The 19251-nt window shown below is 54.0% G+C and overlaps 1 protein-coding gene across 1 annotated transcript in view; it reads left to right on the forward strand.

Moving 5' to 3' along the window:
• TMEM132E (transmembrane protein 132E) overlaps window positions 1-19251 on the forward strand; it is a 69661-nt gene that overhangs the window by 10829 nt on the left and 39581 nt on the right. Inside the window, exons 5-9 of the mRNA XM_037069458.1 lie at window positions 8101-8191; window positions 10848-11096; window positions 11675-12221; window positions 12663-12773; window positions 12912-12996. Of these exons, the coding sequence (XP_036925353.1) occupies window positions 8101-8191; window positions 10848-11096; window positions 11675-12221; window positions 12663-12773; window positions 12912-12996 (1083 nt within the window). The remainder of the gene's footprint in view (window positions 1-8100; window positions 8192-10847; window positions 11097-11674; window positions 12222-12662; window positions 12774-12911; window positions 12997-19251) is intronic.

Consider the following 19251-nt stretch of genomic DNA (forward strand, 5'->3'; position numbering starts at 1 on the left):
TCCATGGGGAAGGCCCCCGAGCTGACACATTAAGATAAGCAGGGTTGTAACTGGTGGGGAAGAGCACTGATGAAGCACAGGGCGCAGCGTGAGTGAAGGTGTGAAGGACGGGGCCTGGCGTGGCCCCAGCAGCCCCGGTGCTGGGGCAGGGCGCTCACACCAGGGAACAGTGGGAGATGCTCACGGTTCCGTCCTGCTGGCTTTCCAACCCAGCAGTTAGTCTAAGGTTGGCATGGCAGCTGGCCAAACTGGGTACAATTAGAGTTGAGACAACCAAGAGGAGCATCAGGGATGAAGGTGACCTTGGCAGTGGCCTCCTGGGAAGTTCAGGGGAGTAAGGTGCCAAGCAGGTCCCTAAGGGAACTCAGACCCAAGACCTGCTTATAAGGACAGGGTAAAAATCAATGCCCAACTACCAAAATAAATGACCGTGGATGAGGAATCCCCTGAGTCTAATTTGTCACACACACGTGCCAGGCACTGTGTGAACTGGGCATGGGGATGCACTGGCAAACAGTTCCCAGAAAAGGACCTTGGCCTGGGGAAGTTCGCATTTTACCAGAGGCAACAGACAAATTACAAAATTAAGTGCCTGCTGCTCTGGATCAAATCAGTGTAAGGCAGGAAGACGGAGCAAAGGCCCAGTGAGCGCCGTGCCATTTGAAGTTCGGTGGTCAGGAGAGTTGTTTCAGAGGAGGTGGCAGGCGAGTAGGAACCTGAATAAAGCGAAAGAGCAAGTCGCGGGGTCCAAGGGCCAAGCGGGCCAGACGGAAGGAGCAGCAAGTACAAAGGCCTGGGCGGGACTGTGCCGCACACACTCCTGCAGGGAGGCCTCTGAGGCCCCTGTGTGATAAAAGGCAAGGAGAGTGGTGAAAACGCGTCAGGGAAAGCAGCCGCGGCTCCCATCGGCCAGGCCCACAGCAGGCAGTGTGGCTGTGAGATCGGCAAGAGTCAACACTACAGAGCACGCATCTGTGCCCGGCACCACTGAACAATCCGTACGCGTGAGCTGCAACTTTTAAAGTGATGGGGGGCTGGTGTGCTTTCCTACGTTTGACGGAGGAGGGAATCGAGGCTGGCCGGGGCGAGACCCCAAGAAGCCGCCCCATGCGGCAGACACACTCCAGCTTGTACCTCAGTTTGGGCCTAGAATCTGAGCTGCGGGATCAGCGTGCAGGGGAGGCACAGTGGTCCGGGGCGGGGCAGAGGCTGTGTGGTGACCGTCGTGGCCGCACGTGGGCATTAACTGTGTGCTACATCGGGTGTCTACCTAACAGCAGGGAGGTGTGAGTCTGTGTGCTGAAGAAGGGGAGGCAAGAGGCTGGCCACTCCTCTCTGGTCAGAGGCTCCTGTGCCCCCAGAGGCCCTGTGGGGGCTGCCACCGTACTGTCCTCCCTGCGCTGAGTGCCCTGTCCCACCCACCAGGAGGTTTCAGAGCCACGGTCACAGAAGCTCCGTCGTCTCTGTAATCCTGGGAACTTACACCTCACAGTAAAAGTGGCTAAGTGTGCTGTGTGCTTGAGTGATGTCCCCACGACTTTCTAGCTGTGTGATCCTAGGCAAGAAACTTGCCTTCTCTGAACCTCGGTTTTCTCACCTGGAGAACAGCAATAATAATAGTCTCTATTTCACGGGGTCATAGTGAGGACCCAGATAATGCATGTAAAATTCCTGGCACAGTGCCTGGCACACAAAAACCACTCAGTTAGTCATGAATATGCCTAGGCATTCGATATGGATTTGTGGAGCTAAGTTCTTGAACTTCTCTATCTGCGTCTTGTCTGTCTTATTCAACCCCGCACTATCACAGAGCAAAGCATTCTTATGAAATCTTTTGTAAGAGAACTGGCTCAAAGCAAAGCAGTAATTGCCACAGGACACATCTTGCGAACAGATGCACAAAGCAAGTCAAGGTAAAGCACCCATGTGCTCAGGCTCAATCGTAGGTGTGCTGGGTGAGGCCAAGAAGTGGTGTCATTACCGGGAAAGACCTGGGGGGGCGCCACTCTCCGTACTCGGTGTGCGCACTGCCTCTGTAACTGGCCCTCCAACAGACACACACTGGAAGCTCTGTTTGCTTTCTACCTATTATGGGGGAAAAAAAGCGCAAAAATCCTCTTCGAATACCTTTCAGTTAGCAAAAACAGGTACTAATGTATTTGTTTCCTAAAAGTAAACTGGCATAACCTGAACTTTTGAAAAGTGGGGGATACCTATATTCTGGTACCTAGCACAATGCTTCACACATAATTAGAGTTTGATTTTTTTTAAGTCAAAGAACAACTAACAAAGCCCAAAGGAGTAGAAAAAGGAAATAATAAAGATCAGAGCAGAAATAAATAAAATAGACTCTAAAAGAAAGTACAAAAGATCGATGAAACCAAGAGATGGTTCTTTGAAAAAAAAGAAAAAATGAACCAACTGTTGGTTTTTTTTCCTTTTTATCTTTGAAAAGATAAACAATATTGACCAACTTTTAACCGGACTCATCAAGAAAAAAAAAGAGAAGACCCAAATAAATAAAATCAGGAATGAAAGAAAAATAACAACCTACTCCACAACAATACAGGGGATTGTAAGAAAATATTACAAACAGCTTCATGCCAACAAATTAAACAATCTGGACGAAATGGATAAATTCCTAAAAACACAGTCTTCCAAAACTGAATCAGAAAGAATCGGAGAATCTGAACAGACAGATAACAATCAGTAAAATTGAAACAGTAATTAGAAAACTTCCAACAAACAAAAGTCCTGGACTAGACGGCTTCGCAGGATAGTTTTACCAAACATTTCAATAACTAACACCTCTTTTTCTCAAACTATTTCAAAAAATGCATGAGGCGGGAACACTCTCGAGCTCATTTTAGGAGGCCAGCGTTATCCGAATGCTGAAACCAAAAAAGACACTGCAAAGAAAGAAAATCATAGGCCAATATCCCGAGGAAGAAGTGCTTGATGAACATAGATGCTAAAATACACAATAAAATAGGAGCAAACCAATCCAGCAACACAGTAAAAGATCACACATCGTTATCCAGGTGGATTTATTCCAGGAACGCAAGTTGGGTACCACATTTGCAAATCTATAAATGTGATTCACCACATAAATGAAATGAAAAATGAAAATCACATGATGATATCGACAGATGCAGAAAAAGCATTTGATAAAATCCAGCGCCCATTTATGATTAAAAAAAAACCTCTCAGCAAAATGGGACTAGAAGGAACATACCTCAACATAATAAAAGCCATTTATGAAAACCTACAGCCAACATACTACTCCATGGGAAAAACTAAAAGCATTTTCCTTAAGACCAGGAACAAGACAGGGTTGCCTGCTTTTGCCACTCTATTCAACATGGAACTGGAAGTCCTAGCTACAGCAATCAGACAACAAGAAGAAATAAAAGGTATCCAAATTTGAAAGGAAACCGTCATTATTTGCAGATGACATCATACTGTATATAGTAAACCCTAAAGATTCCACCAAAAAATTACAAAAACTGGCAAATGAATTCAGTAAAGTAGCAAGATAGAAAACAAATATCCAGAAGTCGGCTGCATTCCTATATACCAATAACAAACTATCAGAAAGGGAAACTAATAAAACAATCCCATTTATAGCTACATCTAAAAATACCTAGGAATAAATGTAACCAAGGGTGTAAAGGACCTGTACTCAGGAAATTATAAGACACTGAAGAAAGAAACTGAAGGAGATACAAATAAGCAGAAGTATATACAGTGTTCATGGACAGAAGAAGTCAGTATCATTAAAATGTCCATACTACCCTAAACAATCTATAGATGCAATGCAATTCCTATCAAGATACCAATGGTATATTTCACAGAACTAGAACAAATATCCCAGAAATTTATATGGAACCACAATAAACCCTGAGCAATCCTCAGAAAAAAAGAACAAAGTTGGAGAAATCATGCTACCTGATATCAAACTATACTACAAGGCCATAGTAATAAAAACAGCATGGTATTGGCATAAAAACAGATATACAGATCAATGGACGAGAACAGAGAACCCAAAAATAAACCCATGCCTTTATGGGCAGTTAATATTTGACAAAGGAGGCAAGAACATACAATGAGGTAAAGATAGTCTCTTCAATAAATGGTGTGAGGAAAACTGGACAGATGTGTGCAAAAAAAATGAAACCAGATGACCTTCTTACACCATACATAAGAATAAACTCAAAATGGATTAATGACTTCAATGTAAGACTCAAAACCATAAAAATCCTAGAAGAAAACAGAGGCAGTAAAATCTCAGACTTTTTTTTGGTAGCAATATTTCCTCTGACGTATCTCCTTAGGCAAGGAAAACAAACAAAAAAGTGAGAGTATATCAAACTAAAAAATTCTGCACAGCAAAGGAAACCATCAACAAAAGAAAAGACAACCCACTGAATGGGAGACCATATTTGCCAATGATACATCAGATAAGGGGTTAATATTCAACATTTATAAAGAACTTATAAAACTCAATATCAAAAAAACAAACAGTCCAATTAAAAAAAAACAGGCAAAGGACCTGAATAGACACTTCTTCAAAGAGGACATACAGATGGTCAATAGATGTATAAACATCACTAATTATCAGAGAGATGCGTATTAAAACCACAATGAGGTATCACCTTGCACCTGTCAGAATGTCCATTATCAGTAAACCTACAAACAAGTGCTGGAGAGGATGTGGAGAAAAGGGAACCCTCGTGCACTGTTGGTGAGAATGCAGACTGGTGCAGCCGCTGTGGAAAGTGGTGTGAAGTCACCTCAAAAAATTAAGAATGGATCTGCCTTATGATCCAACAATTCCACTTCTGGGAATATATCTGAAGACACCCAGAACACTAATTCGAAAGACTATAAGCACCCCTATGGTCTTTGCAGAATTATTTACAATTGCTAAGATGTGGAAGCAGCCCAAGCATCCATCAGTAGATGAGTATATTAAAAAAAGCTATGGAACTTTTGGCCAAGATGGAGGTGTAGGTAGACACACTGTGCCTTCTCGCACAACCAAAAGAAGGACAACAACAACTTAAAAACAAAAAACAACCAGAATTTACAGAAAGCTGAACTGTATGGAAGTCTGACAACCAAGGAGTTAAAGAAGACACATTCATCCAGACTGGATGGAGGGGTGGAGATGGGTGGCGGGGCCGAGAGGACTCAACTCACTTCTGGGCGGCAGCTGGAGGACCCAGCAAGGCGATGGATTGTGGAGCGCGGTGTGCAAGGCTGTGGCGGGTGGACCCTGCCAGGTGGCAAATTGTGGACTGGGTGGTCCCATATTTGCATACAGATAAACCGTGAGGAACAACTGAGGAGCGAGACAGACCTTGCAACCCAGGGCCCGATCACAGGGAAATAAAACCTGAAACCTCTGACTGAAAACACCTGTGGGGGTTGAGGCAGCAGGAGAAACTCCCAGCTTCACAGGAGAGTTCATTGGAGAGACCCACAGGGTCCTAGAATGTACACAAGCCCACCCATTAGGAATCAGCACCAGAAGGGCCCACTTTGGTTGTGGGAAGCAGAGGAAGTGACTAAAATCCGTCAGAGAGCAGAGCAAGCACCGTTGTTCTCTCTTGGACCCCACCCCCACATACAGTGTCACAAGGCAGTGATGTAGTTGCCCTGCCCTGGGGAACACCTAAGGCTCCACCCCTCACTATGTAACAGGTGCAGCAAGACAAAAAAAAAAATGGCCCAAACTAAAGAAGAGATCAAAGCTCCAGAAAAAATACAATTAAGCAACCAAGAGATAGCCAACCTATCAGATGCACAGTTCAAAACACTGGTAATCAGGATGCTCACAGAATTGGTTGAATATGGTCACAAATTAGATGAAAAAATGAAGGCTACACTAAGTGAAATGAAGGAAAATGTACAGGGAACCAATAGTGATGGGAAGGAAACTGGGACTCAAATCAACGGTGTGCAGCAGAAGGAGGAAAGAAACATCCAATCAGAAAAGAATGAAAAAACAAGAATTAAAAAAAATGAGGAGAGGCTTAGGAACCTCCAGGATATCTTTAAATGTTACAACATCCAAATTATAGGGGTACCAGAATGAGAAGAGGAAGAGCAACAAGTGGAAAAGTTATCTGAACAAATAATAAAGGAGAACTTCCCCAATCTGGCAAAGGAAACAGACTTCCAGGAAATCCAGGAAGCTCAGAGAGTCCCAAAGAAGTTGGACCCAAGAAGGAACACACCGAGGCACATCATAATTATATCAGCCAAGATTAAAATGAAGAACAGAATCCTAGAAGCAGCAAGAGATAAGGGGACAGTCACCTACAAAGGAGTTCCCATCAGACTATCAGCTAATTTCTCAAAAGAGACCTTACAGGTAAGAAGGGGCTGGAAAGAAGTATTCCAAGTCATGAAATCCAAAGACCTACAGCCAAGATTGCTTTATCCAGCAAAGCTTTCATTTAGAATGGAAGGGCAGATAAAGTGCTTCACAGGTAAGGTCAAGTTCAAGGAGTTCAGCATCACCAAGCCCTTATTATATGAAATGTTCAAGGGACTTATCTAAGAAAAAGAAGATAAAAATATAAGCAGTAAATGACAACAAACTCACAGTTATTAACAACCACACGTAAACAAAAACAAAAACAAACCAAGCAAATAACTACAACAGGAACAGAACCACAGAAATGGAGATCACCTAGAGAGTTAGCAACAGGGGAGTGGGAAGGGGAGGGAGGGGGAAAAGGTACAGAGAATAAATAGCATACATAGATGGTAGGCACAAAATAGACAGGGGGAGGGCAAGAATAGTATGGGAAATGTAGAAGCCAAAGAACTCATATGTACGACCCATGGACATGAACTAAAGGTGGGGAATGTGGGTGGGAGGGGATGTGCAGGGCAGAGGGGAGTGAAAGGGGAGAAACGGGACAACTGTAATAGCATGATCAATAAAATACACTTAAGAAAAAAAGCTATGGTACATTTACACAAAGGGACACTATTCTGCCATTAAAAAGAAGGAACTTCTACCCTCTGCAACAACATGGATGGACCTGGAGAGCATCGTGCTCAGTGAAATAAGCCAGTTCAAGGAAGACAAACACCATATGATTTCACCTGTAGATGGAATCTAGTGAACAAAGTAAACTAACAAACAAAATAAAAACAGATTCTAGATACAGAGAAGAGACTGACAGCTGTTAGAAGGGAGGGAGGCAGGAGACTGGGTGAAAAAAGTGAAGGGATTAAGGAAAAATCCCTGGCAAACATCAGTATGGTGATTACCAGAGGGAAAGGGGGTGGGGTTGGGGGGATGTAGGAGAGAGTAAAGGGGGGCATGAATGATGGTGGAAGGAGCCTTACGCGGGGTGGTGAACACACAGTACAATATACAGATGAAATATAGAATCGTATCCCTGAAACCTAGATAATTGTATTCACCAATGTCACCCCAATACATTCAATTTTTAAAAAAATCAAAATACTTCATGAAATGACTAAATTAACAGGCCTCCATTTTTGCAGCTATAAAATGAGAGGACTAGCTTAGGAAATCTCTGAGCCCCTCTCCAGCTGAGCCAGACTATAATTCCAGGGAGTCCCAAGAGCCCCCACAAATTGTTAGCTTCCCTTGGTAAAGCCCCACATTGGTCTGTCCTGTGTTCTCCTGTTGGCAGGCATCCTGAAAACCACGGGTATGCTGGCAGGACAGATATCACCAGGTCCCCCATGGGGACAAGTTAGGCAGAAGAGGAAGTGGGTGTCAGTTTCAGAATGGGTCCTTGATGGGCATCCACACAGGCACAGGGGCCTGCCACAGAGCCCCACTTACTGCCCAGCTGGTTGGCTGGAGCCTGAGCTGTTCCTGGCCCCACCCAGGAGCTGAGGGTCAAGGGCACCCCAACCATTGCCACGTTGCCAGTTCTACCAAGAAAGACTCCTGGCCCTGAACAAAGGGGAAGCGACAGAAAGGAGGTGCCACCACCTTCCTGAATAAGGTGCTCAGTTGGGGCACAAGAATACACACATATGCCAGGTCCTGTCTCTAGCCTGGCCTCCCCCTCCAGGGGGTTGCTCCTCTGACCCCCTATCCAGGTTGGAGCAGGCACTGTCGCTGGGATTGATGACCAGGCCTCCCAGGTGCACATGCAGCAGTCCACAGGTGTGGCAGCAAAGGCCCAGGAAGGTGTGAGCCCCTTTCTAAGTGAACGATGTGTGAGGCTGGAATCGTGGGACAGGTGGCTACGTCTCCCTCAGGCCAACTTCTTTCTCCCTGAGCCTTAGAACCGGCACGGCCCAGAGTAACAGGTTTCTGGGCACCAGAGTGGGAGGAACCGGAGCCTTTAATCCCCAGGCACGGTTTCGGGGGAGCAGTCGGCAGAGCGGTCACTTCCCTGGGGCAGGGGGAGAGGTCTGCCATTTTGGGGAGGGTGGGAGGACGCTCAGACACACTGACCTGGCAGGAGGCTCTGGGTCCATGAGGCATCGATCCTCATAGGAGGGACCAGAAGAACCTGGTGCTGAAATCAGGGTTCTCTAAAGACATCAGGCTGTGCCCACACCCGCCCCCGCCCCCTGCCACCACCTACCACCACCCAAAAACTGTCCTGACCCGGGGCCTCAGTCTCCTCCATAAGATGAGCAAAAATGCATACTGCCACTTAACTTATCACAACTGTAATCAGTTATCAGCTTAGCATTCGTCCTCCCCTCCGGCAGGTAAGTTCCCTGAGGACAGGCTGGGTCTGTCTTGCTCCTCATTGTGCATGCGATGTGGGAGACGCCATGTTGCTGTGAAAGAGGCGGGGAGAGAATGGAGGGAGGGAAGCCTGGCCAGGGTAAAGAGCTAGGGGGTGGGGTGGGGATGGGGGCAGGTAGAAAGAGGAGCCGGAACACCGTGCTCAGTTTCCAGAAAGGCCCTTGAGAGTGGGCTGAAATTGCTGACCTGTCAGCGGCCAGCATCCGTGGAGAAGGGGAGCTTGTCTCCCTCGAGGGGGCGGGGGTCCTCTCCGCTCAGGAGAGGCTTCTACCTCTCTTCTCTTAACCTCCGGACTTACTCTTGGCAGGCCCTGTGCCCCCTGCATTGGGTGGGGGGTGGACAGGGACCGGGAGGCCTGCTTCCTTTCTTCCTCCTCTCCCAGGGGCCCTCATGTCTCAGGAGGTGGCTCCTCCCACTCGCAGCCCTAGCCCGCCTCTCACTGGGATGCTTAATAAGCCCAAGGGTGACGTTAATTGCCATCAGACATTAGGAGCCTAATGAGAATCATCTTCCTTGACGACTTCCAGCACCTTCTATCCCCAGGGCCTCCAAGAGCAGGCCAGCCCTCTCCACGCAGCACCTCGGAGCTCCGCACAGATGTGACGTGGAGGAGGGGAGAAAACCTTTCATCTCTCTGCGGGGCCCAGTACTCACAGAGTAGCAACAGCCCAAGACAGGGAGGAGGGAGGCTTCCAGGAACTGCCCAAGCCCATTTTCCAAAAAGAAAATGTCACTTTCCGGGATGAACAGGAAATTCCCAGGGTCAAGAAGTAGGGTCCAGTCAGGCAGATGGGGGGGCAGAGACTGAGCACCCCAGCTGGCCTTGCTCTGACCTCCCCGGCCCCCCCTTGTCTGAGTGGGTGGGGATCCAGGAGACCCTCAGCCCTCCCCGCGCCCCAGAGCGGGTATGTCCATAGGATTGAAGACCATGTCCCTCCACAGGAGAGTGGGGATGAGGCCCCGCCACTGGAGGTTGGAGCATGATCCCCAACGATGCAATAAAATCACTGCCATTGATCCGCTCCCTGGCTGACGTTTTGACAGTTGACTTGTCGGGTCTGATCTGGGTTGCGCTCCAATGGAACGGGCCTGCGGTGGGAAAGAACGCCGCCCCACCGCCCCTCCCCCTCGTCGGCAGGTGCCTGGGTGAGTGTACCGGAGGGGCAGTTCCCCACCCCCACATCTCGTCCCTGTCAGGGCTTGCAAAACAACCTGTAGGAAGGCGCGTCCCCTCCTCTCTGCCCGCCCCCTTCCCCAACGGACGGGTTTTCCCCTAGCTGCTCCATCCCAGAACCAGGCTGAGCCAGCGAGCTCCGGCACGGCCGGAGAGGGACTGGGCGCGGCCGCTCTGCCGATTCTCCCCAGTGCCCCCCAAAAGCCCCACACAGACTCTGGGGGTCGGGGGTGGGGTGCCCCCTACCCGCGCCTCTGGCAGAGCGGCACTAAAACACCTCCGGCACCCGGCTGGGAGCGTGCATCCTTTAAAGGGAGACATCGGTGGCTACAGTGGCTCCTACCCGAGGGAAATGCAGCCGCTGCAGTCGGCCCCACTCGGGCCCCAGCGCTAGCCTGCACTGGGGAGAAAAAATAAAGCATAAAACCGGGGCGAGCGGAATCGCGAGGCCGGCCTTTGCTGGAGTCTCATTAAGGAGCCGCGCGCGCCCCCAGGCTGGGAATGCGGAATGGACACGTGGACCGGGGAGGGGGAACTGGCAGAGGGGGGTGGTCTCTGTGGTGCGCGAGTCGTGGGCCGCGCGCTCCGGGGCCACGTGACCACAGGGAATCTGGGAGGAGGAGGGAGGCGAGCGCGCCGGGCTAGGCGCCGGCTTCTGTCCGGGTGGGCTCTGAATCCCGGACGGGGGAGGAGGGCGGGCGAGCGCGAGTGTGTGTCTCTCTCGAGTCATTTACGGCGAAGCAGCCGGCGCTCGCGCCGAGGCGGTGGCGGCGGCGGCGGCGGCGGCTTCGTGCAACTGTGGCTCCCCCCACCTCCTCTTCCTTTTTGCTCCTTGATTCTTCTCCCCGCACACACGTCCATGGGGAGCCGGCCTCCCTGCTGGCACCTCCTCTCCGCTCGGCCCCGTAGATACCAGCTGCCGCCTCCTTGGCCGCGGGCTGCGCGGGCGCCGGGTGCCCCGGCCCCTGGCGTGGAGCCCAGGTCTCGCCGCCTGCAGCCCCGGCTGGCGCTGCGCTACGCTCGCCCCAACTGACTCCGCGAGAGAGAGCACCGATGCCCCGCTACACAGAGACAGCGGGCGATCGGGCGTCCGGGGACTGGGCGGGGGTTGCAGGGAAAAGGAGACGTCGGAGATTCTGAAACCCGGAAAAGTTCAAGGTTTGTGCAGGTCTCCCCGGGAAGGCGAGGAGCAAGGCTGACAAGTGCGCCCCTTTGCTGAGACAGCGAGACCTGGGAGCAGAGGGGGGCGGCCCGGAGCTGCGGCGGGGCTGGCCGAGCCCCTCTCCATCCTACTACGTTTACGACCAGGAGGCTGGAGTCACCGCCCCAGGCAGTCAGGCCACTGGCCGGCATTTCGTCTCCCTCTTTTCTCCCAGCCCCATCTTAATGGGGCAGCCCTTTCTGGCCGCGCCACCCTCGCCCCAGCCGCGAAGCCGCGGCCGGGGCCGCCGGCGCTGAGCCAGCCTGTGTGCAGCTCCGGCCCTGGTGGAGACTGGAGAGCGCGCGCTGGAACCCAGCCTCCAGCTCTGGGAGGGGACGAGCCGCTGGCCGCCCGCCTCGGGCACTTGGTCCCCGCGTCGCGTGGGGTGGTGGCGACCAGCATCGCCGGCCTCAGCACTGCACGGAAACTTTTCCTTCTCCAGATGGATTAAAGTTGCCCGGATTTTCTCTTTCTTTGCGAAAGAAATCATTCATTTGCACCTAAGCTGGGGATTTTTGTGCCGGAGCTGCTGCAGGGTGCTTGGAGGAAGCAAGCTGCGCTATCCATGTGGGCTCACTACCGAAACCGAAGAAATTGGGGCTTGTGTTGGAAATCTGCACCCTCGAGCGAGTTCGGATTCGAACTGGGCCGCGGGGCTGGGGGACTCGGCACTTGGCTCTAGGTAGCCCCGGAGACGCCGGTGGCCGCCGGCCTGGGGACCGCACGTGCAGCTCCCCCCTGGCCGCACAGATCCTGCAGGGGGCACCAGCCGGGGAGGTGAAGGCTCCTCCCGCCGCGAGCTGCGCCCCCACCGGCTCCCAGGGTGTAGCCGGCGGCGCCTGGGACGCCCCCTCCCCTCAAACTGTCCCCAAATTGCCCTGCCTGGCCCCCAGAGCCTCAGCAGAGACAGCGGGGCGCCACGGCCATCCTGAGTCGGATGTGACCAAGCCCAGACTGGGAGCAGAGTCGTCGTCCACTGTTGCCCCCTCGGCCACCACCCGCTCCCGCCTTGGCCATGGCCCCAAGGATGTCGGGCCGCGGCGGCGCCGCCCTGCTCTGCCTTTCAGCGCTGCTCGCCCACGGTAAGTGTCGCGGCGCGGACTCGGGAGTGAAGATGCGGCGGTCGCCCCTGGAGGGGCACAGAGGAGACTGACTGGTGAAAGGTGAACCCCATCCCCGGACTCGCAGCCGCCACTCCTAGCTTGGCATCGCAGGCTGCAGTTCGAGTTTCCTTCAGCCCCCAAGCGCTTTGGCGGGAGCGGAGGATTCGAGCCCCGCCCTGGGGACCGAACCCGGCCCAGGAAAAGGGGTTTGCGGAATCACTCCAGTTTTCTCCTGGTTAGTAAGAAGGGTCCAAACCCGAGTGTCTGGGGGCGTGTCCGCCCACGGAAATCTATAGGGATCCGAGGATCTATAGATCGTGTCTGGGCCGCCCCTCCTGTTACTCCCTCCCCTGAAGCCCTCGGGGCTGGGGGCTGATGGGGTCCTCGGGGACCCTGTCTTCCCTCGCCCCTGGCTCTCAGGCTGGTGCCGGGCCGCGCCGCCCGCCGCCTGGCTTCCTGCGGCGGTCCCGGAGGAAGGAAGTGGACTGGCAAGGGCCCGGGAGCCGCGGCGGCTCGCCCGCTCGCCGTCCTGTGAGCTGCATCTAAATGGCTGGCTTAGCCGAGCCCGGGGGGCGGGGGGTATAGAAAACCGGCGCAGGCCGGGGCGGCTTGCGGAGCGAGCGGGCTGCATGCTCTCGCTTTCTGCAATCTGTTGCGTCTGCTCCCCAGGCTCACCCGGGGCTCCGCGGTAAAGGGTATGGGAGAGGGAGGGGCCGAGTTGGCGCGCTTTGGCAGCGGGACAGCAGGGATACGGGTAGGGGGACACAGGGTCCCTAAACAAACCCCCAAGAATAAGATCTCGGATCCGACGGGAGGTGGCTGCAGCGGGCCTTCCGCAAGCTGGAGGCGCTCCAGGAGGCGAGGGGCGCAGACCGAAGGGGGAGGGAGAGAGCTGGAGAGGGAGGAGAATGGTGAAGAGAGGCCCTCTTCTTCCTTCCAACAAGAAACCGACAAGCCTGGGACACGTTTTCCTAACCGGCAGGGCGTGGGGTGGGGGGTTTCGTTGTCCCTGCTGAGGGGTGAACCTAGACAGGCTGGAAAGAGGCTTAGTTGGAGGGGGCAGTGGGCTCTCCGCGGTGGTGGAAGACCTCGTGGTGTCTGCTCCGCTGTTGCCCACATCTGCCCTGTCCCTAGGAGCCTGCCCAAGCTCTCTAACCAGCAGCCTCTCGCCCAGACCAAGGCGCCAGTTCTCAAGGTTGAGAGCATAAGGGAAGGAGAGGCTCTGGGGATCTAGGGTCCTGATGCCCGGAGGGAATGGGGAACAGGCTGGCCTCCCTCTGCGGGTGGATTGCTTCTTCCCTGCGGGAGCTGTTTTGCGTTCAGTTCACCAGCCCCAGCCAACCTTGGTTCTTTATCAGAAGAATGGGCAGGACAGCATTTGGAGGGGAGGGGGCAGCGTGTTTGTGCAGCTGGGAACCTGACATTTCAGCTCCCTGTGCAAGACTAGGGTGGGGAGGAGCTGGGGAGGGGTGCCCCGTGTCTGCGGGAGTTTGGCCGCCGGGCAGGAGGGAACTGAGCTCAGGCCTGGGTCTAGGCGTGGTTCTGCCCCACATCTGCCTCTGACTGCCAGAGTTTCCTTCCCAGAGCTTGCCGTGGCCCCACCTCCAGGGAGCTCAAGTGCACTTCCCAGGTTCCCACTGCCTGCCTTCCTGAGTCCTCCGCCCTCTGTTATAGAGCTTCTCCCCTCCCTCACCTCGGGAGCCCTGCCTTGCTTCCTAAGACCCGGCCCAAGGTGTCTTGCTGTCCTGGCACTGCCTCTCCAGGCCCGTTAGTGATCTGCCTCGTTCCCTCCTTAGATGCCAGTCTCTTCTCCGTGCCCTGTTGGTCCTGCAGTGGTGGTGGCAAAACCTCCGGCTGACTCTTCTCTGTCCTTCCACACAGCCAGTGCCTGGTACATGCACAGCCCACGTCGGCTGATGACCAGCCAGAAGCTATGTGAAGAGGCGGGGTGGGGGTGCCCTACTGGCTCCTTCTCCAAGCCCCTTCCGTGAGCTCCTGTCCCATGCCTCGGTCTCCCCTTCCTCGAGGAAGAAGCAGCAGATTCTTAAGGGACCCCCCGCAGATAGATACAGCCACAATCACTGAAGTTCCTCCCTCCCCAAACCCCCTTTCCCCTGGGCCTTTCTCTTTCACGGCTGCCTAACGCGCCCCCACACCCAAACTGTCCCTCCATCCAGGAAGAGGGTATGTGGATTCACTCTCAATTCAAGCTCACTCTTGGTTGGGAGTTCTGGGCTCTCCTAAGGTGCTGGGGTGTGGGAGCAGTTGCCGTTTTGTGTGTGTGTGTGTGTGTGTGTGTCTCTCTCTCGCAGGCTATTAAGGCTAAAGGGTTCTGACCACACAGCCAGACTAGGAGCCAAATAGCCTGGATTTGTGTCTAACTCTGGTGCCAAGGGGCAGGGTGACCTTGGCCTGCCTCCGTCATGTTCCCCGTCTTCCTCCAGCAGTGTGGCCTGTGGTCCGTCCCTCCTGTTCTCACTTTGTGCCAGTGCTGCTGGGCACATCCAGATCCCCTCTGCCGGCCAGGTGCCAGCTCCTCCTGCCTGCGGGGTCACAGCCCCTGTGCCCAGTCTCAAGGCTTCCGGCAGAGAGAAGCTGAGGAAGCAGCTTCCCCACACCTGGTCTCGGAGGAAACTTTCTGCTCCACTTTTCATTTGAATAGGAGTTTGGGGGGCAGGTGGTGGTTGAATCTGCTGGAGAGTTGATGATGCCATCCCCCCTATTCAGTAACCTTCCCTGGCTCCCCACTGCCTGTAGGGTCAGGGGTACACTCCTTGCTCCTGACCTCCCAGCATCCAAGGCCCTTTATGATTTTGTATCAAGCTGCCTCGTCACTTCTAGTGTGCTTCCTTCTCTCCAGCCCCCAAGAATCTGATGAGAGAATGCTCTTCTCACCTGCCTGTCTGTCTGCCTTTGCACCTGCCAGCCCCTCCAATGTGGAATACCTTGCCTCCAGAAATTCTTACCTAGCCTTCAAAGCCCAACTCAAACATCACCTCCTCCAGGGAGTCTGCCTAGATTACTCCTTAGCTTCTCACCCGCAGCTCCCATCCCTCCAACGGAAGCAACAGGTCTCTTTCCAGTGCTGCCTTGGCCCTCCCGGCTGCCTAGGCAGGCCTCCTCATGGGCTGTAGTGCCTGCGTGTGAAGGGGGCATGGCCATATTCATACATGATCCTTACACATGTGCATTTAGGGGAGGAGCCATGTCCTCCCAGTTTTTGTCCTGCTCTCCAGTGTTCGACACATAGTAGGTGCTGGGAAGAAAGGAATGGGGTGGGAAGACCACTTTATGTGGCGGGGGGGCCCTCCCAGTGTGAATTGAAAAGGGAGCTCCGGGGCATGGGGTAGCAGAGAGGTGGGGGAGGGGACAGGCAGAGACACCAGGATGAGAGCAGTGGGACGGGATGGGGCAGGGCTGTGCCACAGCCCTTGCCTGGCACACACGAGATGCCGGTGTCCAGGGTGACGAGTTATCACACAGCTCCATGGGACACGGATGTGGCGCCCCGTGCTGCTCTGATGCATGATGTCAAATGCATGCACCCTCACCCCTGTGGTCACCAGCCTGGCACCTCGAGTTTCTCCGCTGGGTCATGTCCACGCTTTCCCACCCCACTCATTGCTCAATCTCTGGGCCCCTTGGAGAGGCAGGAGGGTAGGATCAGCACCGGGCCATGGACAGCTCTCTCGGGCTGGGGTGAGGGATGATGCCTGCCCCGCCCTGCCCCACCAGCCCGCCCCCACCCCAGTGCACGTGCGCGCACACACACACACACACACACACACACACACCTCTTCTTTCTGGCCACTCGGAGCCCTTCGTCACCACACAGCCTTGTAATGTTTGAGACCAGTAGGTGGGGATGTGCTATAAACTTGGTGGCTGAGAATGGGCTTTCCTGAGGATAGCTTGGTGCTTGGCGGTAGGAGGTCAGGCCACGCTGGAGAGCAGGGCACCTGTCTGGCCCCGATGGCCCCCAGGCCTAAGCCCAGTAATGAGTGTTTGTGGTGCTGTGGAATCTGAGACTCTGCGAGGCACCAACTCCAACCACCTGGGCCTGCCCACCGCCGGGGACAGAGGTGTGTGTTAGCAAGAGGGTCTCGCTTTCATGTCCGACACGTGGTGATGCCCATCCACATGCCGAAACTGGACGAGACCGCAGAGCCACCAAACCCAGCCGTCGTGTGGATGATGGAATGGGCACTCGAGAGAGAGAGAGAAAGGGACTGGCCAGAGTCAGCCTGCCGGGGATTCTGGAACCAGGACCAGCACTGGAGCCCAGCGGGGCTTCCTGGACTGGCTGGTGGTCTGCCCTGGGCCCCTCAGCAGAGATTCCATGGCCTCTGTTACCCTCCCCTTCACCTTCACACCAACATGTGCTTCTGGCCTCAGTCTACCCTCAGGTTGCCAGCAGGCAAAACAACCAGTCACCGGTGTTTCAATAAGCCTTGCCAAGCACTTGCCAATAGGGAACGTGAAGGGCCTTGGAACCAGATTTTCGACTCCCTTTTAGTAGGAGCTCAAAGTCCACTGGAGAAGATAAGAAATCCGAGTCCCCAAGAGGCAAGGGTTCAAACCCTGACGTTGTCGACTTGCTGCGTAGCCACAGGAAAGTCACCCTCCTCTCTGAGTCTTTTCCTTCTCTGTCAAGTGAGAGGGAGGGGGGACCCGCCAAGCCCCTGCCAACGCTCTCATTCAGTGATGGAGAAGCCACGCATTTCCTCCCTTCCGTCTGCCTGGCCCACGCCCACGCCTCTCTCCACGGATGCCCACGGCCGACGCTAACAAGCGGAGAGGACTCCTCCTGCCCATCCCCTCCCTGAGATCTCCCTTTCTTCTTTGCCGGTGCCCCACACAGAATTTTGGTAAGAGATGAATGAATCAGTAGTGTGTGCTTTTTCAAGAAAATGAATTTCTTCTTCTGTTTCCTCCTTTGTGTTTTTAAATGAGAAGTGGACCTCCTTCTCATCAGTTCTGCCCACTGAGCTGGTCTCCAGCAGCCCCCAAGGAGGAGGCTGGGGGTCAGGGGGTGCCCGCACTCTGCCCACTACTGCACCCGTTTCTGGAGGATGGACAGACTGCCAGGGGTGGGCAGAGGCGCTGAGACGGGGCACAAGCTCCTCTAGGGACACAAGCTGAGAGTCCAGAGGTCATGTTCTCTTTTCCTGCGTGCCCCTTCCAGCCCCTCCCCTTCTCGCACCACTTCCTAGCACACACACGCCCCCCTCCACCCCGAGCCTGCTGGCTGTCAGACAACCCAGCAGGGTGAAGTGGAAAATGGAAACAATTACCTGGATTATTCAATGCTTGTTGCACGAATGAATGAATGCAAAAATGACTAATTTGATACAGAAAAGGGTAGAATATGTGATAGAAGAAAATCCCCTTTTGCCGGAATTCTTAGCTAGATAATTATCTGTCTTCAGGAAGTTCTGCTTTTTATCAAGCTTGAATCCCTCCCACCGCATGGCCTTGCCCACCTTTTTGGTCACCTGGGTAAATGTGAGGACGCTGAGAATGGCCCTGGTTCTCAGAGGCAGCTCCACCCAAGAATCTAGGCCTGAACAGCATGTGACCCCGCCGGGTAGACCCCTGGCCCTGGCTGAGAACAGGCAGCTGGGACACCCTGGACCCTGCACCCCTCCCAGGATCGCAGCCTGGATGTCGTGGCCAGCCCTTGAACGGATTCAGCCACAGGCACCCTGGGTAGCATCCTCTCTGCCTTTTGGGGGGAGAAGAGGGGAGGGGGAAAATGTCTCCTGCCCCCAGGCAGTGCCCAGTGTGAAAAGAGAAGCAGAGTCTTGTCTTCAGAGGCAGCCTTTGTCCCTTCACGTAGTCCGACAGTGACAGACAAGCTGGCCACCTTTTTCCAGAGGTTATAGGACCCCATCTTTCAGTTCCCCGGGCTGTTGGAGAGCCTGCCTCTGGGCCAGAAGCAAGTGCACGAGTGTATTTTTGGTGCAGATAAAGCTGCAGACTCGTCACACAGCAGGGGTCGGTGTCGGTGGGAGCCGATGGCGTGGGCGCACACTCTCAGACACAGCCGCACAGTCATGGGCACACCCTAATAGGCTGTGTGCTTCGGTGTTCCAGCAGGTCTCTGGAGGTCAGATCCACAACCTCGTGTGGTTCTCACGGCAGTGGCCAGGTGAAGGCAGCAACTGTGACCCCCTTTCACAGGGGGCGAAGCTGAGGCTCAGCAGAGTTCTGGGCACCCCAGCTCTTGCGGTCGGATTTTCTGGCCCTGAATACAGAGGTCATCTTGTCATGGAGTAAGCTCAGACATGGACAGACAGACACAGGAACTCATAGGTGCCAGTCTGACGGCGTGATCTCTCAAGTCTCGTCTTGAGCACCCCTCCCTCTGGCCCCAGGCTTCTTCCATCCCTTGGATGAGTCACGCTCTTGGAATTCCGTGTCATTGCCTCCTTGCACGCTGTCCCCTCTGATCAGAATGCTCTTCCACCCCACGTCCTACCCAACCTTCCGACCAGAGCGTATCCACATTTCCTCCTGGAAGCCCACCCTGAGTCTCAGATAAACAGAGACCACCCCTGCGCCCTGCCCCACAGCTCACTGATGGTCTGCGTGTGTGTTACTGCCCTGCCTGGCTCCCCCTGCTGGCCGGGCACCCAAGGGACCTGGGAGGCGTCTGACCTCTGCCCTGCCCTGGGCTAGGATGTCTGGAGCAAAGGAGGCATCTGATGCTTTGTGAGATGACCCAGTGAGTGTGCACGAGAGCACATGCTTGTACACCTTCCCTGTCCCTCGGCAAGTATTGGGTGAGTGCTTGCTGCAGCCAGGCACCTGGTCTTCATCTGCGAATACCCCCAAGTCTCTGCGCTCCTGAACCTGTGTTCTCTGGGGGCAAGGGCAGAACAGGGAGCGATGCGCACCATCAGTCAAGTACATAATGTGTCGGAAAGGAGAAAGGATAAATAAGATAAGAAAGCAGTAGGGGAAGAGGAATGGGGAATCACAGTGCGTGTTTGTTCGGGTGCATTGG

The sequence above is a fragment of the Sturnira hondurensis genome, unplaced genomic scaffold (genome assembly GCF_014824575.4).
Source record: "Sturnira hondurensis isolate 20B ecotype Veracruz unplaced genomic scaffold, ASM1482457v3 Scaffold0001221, whole genome shotgun sequence".
In the NCBI taxonomy this organism is placed as follows: Eukaryota; Metazoa; Chordata; class Mammalia; order Chiroptera; family Phyllostomidae; genus Sturnira; species Sturnira hondurensis.